Source organism: Rhincodon typus, chromosome 5 (genome assembly GCF_021869965.1).
Source record: "Rhincodon typus isolate 14 chromosome 5, sRhiTyp1.1, whole genome shotgun sequence".
NCBI classification, from domain to species: domain Eukaryota; kingdom Metazoa; phylum Chordata; class Chondrichthyes; order Orectolobiformes; family Rhincodontidae; genus Rhincodon; species Rhincodon typus.
In genome coordinates, this window is record NC_063336.1 from 44,010,790 (window position 1) to 44,019,609 (window position 8,820).

Genomic DNA, 8,820 nt, shown 5'->3' on the forward strand with positions numbered 1-8,820 from the left:
ATAGGAAAGTAAAAGTTACAGTCAGTCTGTGCACGGTGATAGTTTAATCTGGCTATTCAGATGATGCCTGTAAAACATTATGCTTTGTTCTTATGATTTATATCAGCAGCTACCGATGATTAAATTAAAGCTTTAATATATGCTTGATATGGCCATTATTTTATGTTTGCAAGAAATATTCTGTCCTCCTAACTCCAGAGATGTACAGAAGTGCAAATTTTCAATAGTATGGTAATTTTAAAATCTAACTTGAACTGACATTGTGGATCAGTAGTATCATTACAACACAGAGGAAGACTATTTGGCCTGTTGTGACTATAACAGCTCTCTGCAAAGCAGTTCCCCCAACCTTTCCCTCTAGCTCTGCCTCTTCAGGTGCTTACACAATTCCATTTTAAAAACACTGATTGAGAAAGCTTCCACCATTTTGTCAGGTAGTGCATTCCAAAACCTAACAACTCACCGCATAAAACATCTTTCCTCGTGTCACTATTGGCAATTTTGTCATTCATCTGAAATTCGTGCCCGCTGTTTATCAATCTGTCAACCAATGGGAAGTTTCTCTCTGTCTGTCCTGTTTAGACCATGAGTGATTTTACCAAACTTCCTTTGAATTGTCCCCTCCTTTAGGAGAGCCACTCTAACTTTCCAAGTTATTTGTGTAACAAAAGTTCCTTGTTCCTGGAATCATTATTGGAAATCATTTCTGCACCTCCTCTAAAGCCTTCACATCCATCCCAGTGCCCAGAATTAGACACAATGCTACAGTTGAGGTCAAATTCAAATTTTATAACGATTCATGGTAATGTCCTTGGACTTTGTATATGTTGCATTAAATTTTTTTAAAAATTATCTTGGCATTGTTGTCTATCCCCAAATGAGTAGAGTATCAAGTGTCAATCACAAAGTGCTGGTAAAGTCATATGTAAGACAGACTGGGTACAGGTATCAGTCTTCCTTCTGTGAAGGACATTATTGAACCAAAAATGCTTACTTGTTATTTTCCTAGTGTCACATTAAAAATTACCAGATTTACTGTAATTAAATTCACAGCTTGTTATTATGCGTTTTGAACTCACAAGCAGTTGCTGAGCTAGTATCATTACTGCAAGGCTGTAGGATATCTATAATAAGTATTGGTAAACTGCATTTGAAAATACTACACTGAAAGTACACTGTTGCTATCTGATTTTAAAAAAAAACTACTTTGGCAAACAGGTAACATTAGTCAGAATACTACTGGGGTTCTATTGTTCAATCACTTAGGTAGGTGCTAAGGCAATAAATCATTGCTGAAATATAGCTCTTCAGTAACTGTAAAGGGCATCTTTGGGTATATTATTGTTTTAAACTTATTTGCGTAAAATTTAAGTATTTAGTTAAAGGTCGTCCTTTGTTTTTTTTTTGGAACATTGTAGGATTATGAAGCCTAAGAAACATACTCTTCTTTTGATTTATTATTAACATTTTGTTTAGGATTAAGAGGTGATGTTGAAGCTAGAGTTTGCTGTGTCTCCCCAATGTTATGTTTCACTTGGAAGGAAAGAAAAGAATGCAGTTTCTGACATGTTGTACAAGGGGGAATTTTAAGGATATATATTAATTCAAGAGCTAACCCTTGAAGAGTATAGGAATTCTGATTATATCACTTTCTGCAGATCAGTGGGAATTTCTACGGCTCAAAGCAATATTCCTCCATTTTAAAAGCTGCCATCTTTGGCAATGATGAAATGTAATCCATGGTAAATGCGACAGTTTGATTTGTTTTTATTCGTTGTGATATGGGTGTTGCTGGTTAAGCCATCATTTATTGACCATTGCTAATTGGGCCTGAGAAGGTGGTGGTGAGCCGCTGCTCAATGGAGTGCAAGGTATAATCTGTTAGGAAGGGAGTTCCAGAAATCTGACTGTGCAATGATGAAGGAATGGCAATCTAGTTCCAAGTGGAGGATGATTTGTAGCTTGGCGTGGGGTTAGCAGGTGATGGTGGTGTTCCTACGAATCCACTGCCCTTGATCTTCGAAAAGATAAAGATTGCGGGTTTGGAAGACGCTTTTGAAGGAACCTCAGTGAAGGCTGTCAAAAATTTTATACCCTATTATCAGCTTGGCTCTAATATTTCCTAATGTTGGAATTCACTTGTACCTACTTTGGAATTTTTTCCATGTATTTGTGAATAAAAAAATTCAAGTAACTATGGCCCTCATTAAAGCTTTACTTTCCAGTATGGAAAATCATTGGCAGTACGTCTGTTTTTTATCAATGTAAATGAAATAGGAAACAATATCAGTTACATTGACACTTTCAATTTGGTAACAAATGGCTTGAGTTTACTTTTCTCTCTGTGTAATCAGAGAAACTTCCATCCTGGAAAATTGTGCAAAAGATAACAAATTGTTCAGTGTTTAATTGGCCAGTCCTGCTTTAACACTTAAAGAGATTTTTGTTCAAAACAGAAATTGTTGGAGAAGCTCACCCATTCTGAAGAATGAGCTCTGAAGAAGAGTTATTGGACTCAAAGTGTTAATTCTGCTTTCTCTCCACAAGTGCTGCCAAACCTGCAGAATTTCTCCAGCAATTTCTGTGTTTGTGTCAGATCTTCAACATTTGGTTCTTTGTTTTACTTAGGAAATTTCAATTGGTTGCTCTTGAATTTATTGCAGTTCACAGAAATCTTTTGTGAAATTCAGTGGCTTCTGGAGAGTGCTCTAAGTATAATGTATATTTATATACCAACATGTGTCTGGAGCTTTTAAATTGCATTTAGTTACATTTAACATTGGTAATAATCTATGTGACCCTCGTGTTGCATTGCGAGGATTAAGCAATTACTAAAACAGATGTTCAGAATCTTCTGGACTCCAGGAGAAATAAAAAAAAGTATTGTCACTGTACAGTGTTTTACAGCTACTGATTTTGTTGCTGATTATATTTGTAGAAATAATGCTACTGTTATTTTCTGCTGTGTACTGCAGCTCACAGACCGATACCAGCACTTTAGGCATGTAAAAAATGAATGATAAAACATGAGTTTCATTTTCTGGCCACAGAATATGGGCACTGCTGGTGAGGGCATTATTTTTGCCCATCTCTAATTGCCTTGGAAAATGTGACAGTCAGCTACCTTCTTGAACTGCTGGTGAATTACTCACTACAGAATTCCTAGCCTCTGCAAACCTTGTAGTATTTATGTGACTCTTCCAGTTCATTTTCTGGTCAATAATAAGCTCAGGATGGTGATAGTGGGAGTTTCAGTGATAGTAATGCCATTGAATGTTGAAGGGCAATGGTTGGATTCTCTGTGATTGGAGATGGTGTGGTACATATGTTGCTTGCTACATATCAGTTCAAACCTGAATGTTGTCCATTGTTTGCTACATTTGAACACATTTTGGTTCAATATATGCAAAGTGGTGATTGGTACTGAACAACATCAGCACATATCCCCATTTCAGGTCTTATGAAGAAGGGAATGTAATTGATGAAGCAGTTGAAGATGGTTGGGCCTAGATCATTAACAATAGCACCACTTGCACGTACAAGTGAAGTGACTGACAACCTCAACCTTAACCATTTCCTTTGTGCTAAATATGACTTCAACCAGAGGAGAGTTTTCCCTGATTCCCATTTACTCCAGTTTTGCTAGGGCTCCTTGCTCTTTGGAGCTGCACTCAGTCAAAGACAGTCACTCTTATCTCACCCCTGGTGACCAACATTTTTGTCCATGTTTGGACCAAGACAGTAATGAGGCCAGGAGCTGAATGGCCCTGGAGAACCCATAGTGAGTGATTGCTGATTGATAGCACGATCGACAGCCCCTCCTAACTCTTGCTGATGATCGAGAGTCTCTGGGACAGTGTCTTTAAGGTACAAATCTGTGCATGATTGCACTCATATCTGTCTGCTTCTGATTATAAAGTGCATTTGAATGGAAGTTTGAACTTTACTTACCTCACATAAACTCACTTTAGAAAAGTACAATACTTTTCTATGTACTTTGCTGATTTCAAGCAAAGTGAAATGCTACTCCTAGACTTTAGATTTTCCCACTGTTTAGTAATGATTTTCTAAATTACTGGGGTGTTATTTTTCCATGATACTGTTTAGAGTTTAAGCAGGACAGGATACATGGCCAGTGGTTCAGGTTAAAAATGAGTTATTTTGTTGTGATGTTCTGAGTGTTCCATTTAATTAAACAATCAGGCTTGACATTTTCTCTGATTATTCTTAAAGAAATCACCATGATGTCCTTTTCTGTTTCATTCACACAGGTCTGCACTGTGTTAATCGGAATGAAGAAATAAATATAGTGCCAAGGGCAAACAAGGCCACTGCTGTGTAGGAAGCACACAGACGAACCTCAATGTATCCCATGTTAACATTCTTGAGCATGTTTTACTATATTTGCCTACGTCGTAGAGCCAGATCAGGTACAAGAGGAGAAATAATGAACAGTCGGCGAGCTATTGAGTCGAGCAACCGCATCCTACCTCTCAGCGTCGAAGTGGTGCAGTATGCCAAAGAAGTGGTGGATTTTAGTTCTCAGTATGGCAGTGAGAACAGCTTGTCCTACACTATGTGGAATTTGTCTGGATTGCCAAATGTTTACCCAAGTTCTGGAGATTTCACACAGACTGCTGTGTTCCGGACCTACGGGAGGTGGTGGGAAAGCTGCCCGAGTTCACCTCCACTATTCAGAAGGACTCCCCGAAGTTTTCATAGCCAGGAATATGTTGAACTAGTGTTTGAGGAGGCTGTGTATCCAACAGCTATTGATGTACTGGAAACCTATCATCCTGGAGCCATCGTTAGGATCTTGGCTTGCTCAGCAAATCCTTATTCCCAGACTCCTCCCTCAGAAATTAGGTAAAGGTAACTTCAAAAGTTGTGATAACTCATTTAAGTTAATCCTTGCTTTCACTGTGTTTAGTATTTTCCCACAACTGTTTCTTTCTTGAGAGACTAAGAACACATACAGAATCAGCCAAGGGGACCCAGTGAAAGTAGAATCTGTCTGTGCGCTTTTATTGAATGTTTCGGTTGATGGTCAGCATTTACTGTGTTGCATGACAACTTGGATAACAAATGTTATGTGTGTAGGTGGCACACTCTGTGTTAATATCTTCAGATTCAATCCTCATTGCCAGTTATTTTCTTTAGCTTCGTTCAAAAATATGCACATTTTAAACCCCTGAAATACAATAATTCTGCTTACTCATTCCATTACATTCCATTTCAGAAATAATTGTGTTCATTATAACAGTATTAAAATAGATTGATTAAATAGTACATAATTATTGTAAAATCAGGGTGATCTTCAGACCTCCAGTTAAACTGTGCACTAAAACCTGTGGAAACTTATAGTTTGTTTAGCTGGATTGTTTGTTAATTGATAAAGTTATCATTTTGACTTTCGTGTGTTATCGAGTACAAAATTTGAGAACAGTAATATGGTACCTACTGCAATCACAACAGTAAACTTGAAACATTTCAGTTACAAATAACATTGATGAAAAACAGTCTGCACATTATTTTTAAGAATATTTACACAATATAATTTGTTACAGTAAGTAAAACATACTGTATTAAACTTAAATTAAATATATTAAGTAATCTTGTTTGTTGTAAACACAAGTATACAGTTGTGTATTTTTGTCTTGCCTTTCATTTTAGTCTAAGGCTTTTCTTGGGCTGTCTACAGATAAAATTTAGAGCTCTACTTTTGGTTAATAGTGGATAATGGGCGAGTCTGAATATGATATTTCCCAAATCCTATCAGAATTAAGGTGCCTGTTAGTTCTTGTTTTGGCCTAAGGCTTTTACAGCATTGCAATCTGTGTTTTACCTCATGCTGTGACCAAGTGGATATCAATTACCCAGGTTAAGTTTGAAAAAAATGTTAAGAAGATTAGTGGCATGTAGTCTTGAATCAACAGTTTGAAATCCAGCAATGAGTGTACTGTAGGATTTCTCTGTGAATTGGGATTTACCATAGTGACATTTTACTGGCTCTTGAAAAGCTACAGCTGTTTCGAGAACTTTCCCCTTGAGATAAAAATGTTTGATATAGGAAGGTCTAGCCATAAGAGTACAGTAAAAGGAAGTTAAACTTTTTATGTTAACATGAATTCAGTGGAAGAGACTAGACAACACTGGGATTCACCTGAATACAATTACTTACTTTGTAAGAAATGTTTTGAAGATTAATCTATACAGCTTTTACCCCATGAACCCAGCTGTCCATTATATTTGATGGTGGCAGCAAGAATTCCAGTCAGTCTGTGAGACCCTAAAATTTACTTTTTGTACGTAAGAAATCATTCCACACCATTAGTGGTACAGTGTTAACGGAAATATTAGAAATATTTACCCATAAACAGATTTAGGGTGATACAAAGCTACTGTCTTTCAAAAAAAAACTAATTCAGAATGTTTTGTTATAAAGGTAACTGTTCATTTATCTCCAAAAATATTTTAATGCTGTAGGATCTGCATCTGTTTATTCAAAATGAGATAAGACGAGATTGTGAAGGGAATCTGAAATTTGGGTGGGGAGAGAAAGTGTTAAAATGCTATTTTATGGGCTTTAGTGTGCTGGCAACTTTCTGAAGATGGCTGATACAGAAGGACAATGTCTTAGATGCTGGAAATCTGAAATAGAAACAGAATATGTTGGAAATGCACAGCAAGTCAGGTCACATTAGTGGAGAGAGAAACAGATTTAATATTTTACATCATTTCATCTCACTGAAAGGCCACAGAATTGAAAAGTTTAGTTTCTTCCTTCACAGATGCTGGCTGACCTGCTGAGTATTTCCAGCATTTTTGTTTTCATTCCTACAAAGAGCTTTGTGGACTATAAACATGTAGAAGGAATGACAACAAACATCAGTGTGCCCTAGTATATGTATAAATTGGTACCAGTGAGATAATCTCAATGATCATGAAGTGTCATCACCCCATCTGTTACAACAAAATTGTACTAAGATACTATTTTGTATTATTTAACTTTATCACTCTAGACTGACACTCAGTAGTAGCAGTGTGTACTATCTGCAAGATGCACTGTGGCGATCCACTAAAGATCCTTAGGCAGCACCTTTCACACCCACAACCACTACCATCTAGAAGACAAGAGCAGCAGGTACATGGGAACAACAACACCACAAATTCCCCTCTAAGCCACTCGCCATCCTGACTTGGAAACATATCACCATTCCTTCACTGTCATTGTTAATATCCTGGAATTCCTTTCATGATGGTATTGTGGGTCAACTTACAGCACATGGACTGCTGCGATTCAAGAAGGCAGCTCACCACCAGCTTCTCAAGGGCAACTAGTGACAGATAATAAATGCTGGCCCAGCCAGCAATGCCATGTCCCAAAAGTGAATGGGAAAAAGCGATTAATGCATACTTATTAATGATATCAAGAGAAAGATTATGTCCCTGCTCCCAATGTTCTTGGTGTAGGTCACAAATAAAAAGATGTTGGATGAATCATTTTTAGAGTATATCCCGTAAACATTCCAAAACAATTGGGAGCTGCACAGATGAGAGGATTTGTGGACTTTAGCAGCACACTGCATTCAGTTAACGGATCTCAACTAAGTCAAAGGGTTATACATTTTGCCTTTGTAGCCTAGATTAAGAAAGGGAAGCAAAATAACCAGAATTTGTATTCTGATGTTTAACCATTCATAATGAATGCAGTGAATCCTACACTGTATCAGGATAGGATCAGGCCTGACTATGATACCTGGTCCACTGTTTCTTCAGCCCCAACACCCCGATCCCCCCCAGGATCTTCCCCTGTAACCGGCGAAGGTGTAACACCTGCCCGTTTACCTCCTCCCTCCCCAGTATCCAAGGGCCCAAACATACCTTCCAGGTGAAGCAACACTCCACCTGCACTTCCTAGAATCTAGTCTACTGCATTCGCTGCTCACAATGTGGTCTCCTCTACATTGTGGAAACGAAGCTTAGACTAGGTGACCGCTTCACAGAATATCTGTGTTCTGCTCACAAAAAAGACCCTGAGCTTCCAGTTGCCTGCCACTTTAACACACCACCCTGTTCCCTGGCCAACAGCTCTGTCCCAGGCTTGCTGCAGTGCTCCAGCGAAGCTCAACGCAAGCTGGAAGAATAATACCTCGTTTTCTGCTTGGGGACCCTGCAGCCCTCTGGACTCAATATCGAGTTCAATAATTTTAAGGCCTAAACTCTCCCATGTCCCAGCCCCCTACCCTACACACACAGGCCTTGTTATCACATAGCCAGCCATTACACACTACCTATTGTTATTCACTTACAGTCCCCATTAACAGCTAATCACCCTCCTAGGCAGATCGTTATCAATTCCTTCGTCTATCCTGCTGCTGTATCCTTTATCCTATCGTTTACTCCCCACCCCATCTCCCTCCCTATTTTCTGCATATAAACCAATGTTTTCCAAGCTACCATTAGTTCTGAGTGAGGGTCACCGGACCCGAAACGTTAACTCTGTTTTCTCCTTCACAGATGCTGCCAGACGTGCTGAGCCTTTCCAGCAACTTCTATTTTTGTTACTGACCTCTGATACCTTTGGACTGTATTAAATAGCATGGTATCAATTAGATGATCTGTTTCTCAGTAGTTTTTAATAACTTTCCTACCCCTGTGTTATAATTTTTGTTTGATATGAATAATTTCTGTATATATGTGTACTGATTCTGCTATGCGTCACCTTTTTTTAAAACTGTGTTAAGCTTGAACATGAGATAGTAGGAACTGCAGATGCTGGAGAATCTGAGATAACAAGGTGTAGAGCTGGATGAACAC

General features: G+C 38.3%; 1 protein-coding gene across 8 annotated transcripts in view; it reads left to right on the forward strand.

Annotated features, from left to right (window-relative positions):
- The window catches only part of fbxl4 (F-box and leucine-rich repeat protein 4), a 115,162-nt gene that overhangs the window by 15,389 nt on the left and 90,953 nt on the right, over nucleotides 1–8,820 (forward strand). For all 8 annotated transcript variants that reach the window (XM_048596926.1, XM_048596931.1, XM_048596930.1 and 5 more), the window contains one exon: nucleotides 4,272–4,866. In XM_048596926.1, the coding sequence (XP_048452883.1) occupies nucleotides 4,364–4,866 (503 nt within the window). In that variant the 5' untranslated portion in view covers nucleotides 4,272–4,363. The remainder of the gene's footprint in view (nucleotides 1–4,271; nucleotides 4,867–8,820) is intronic.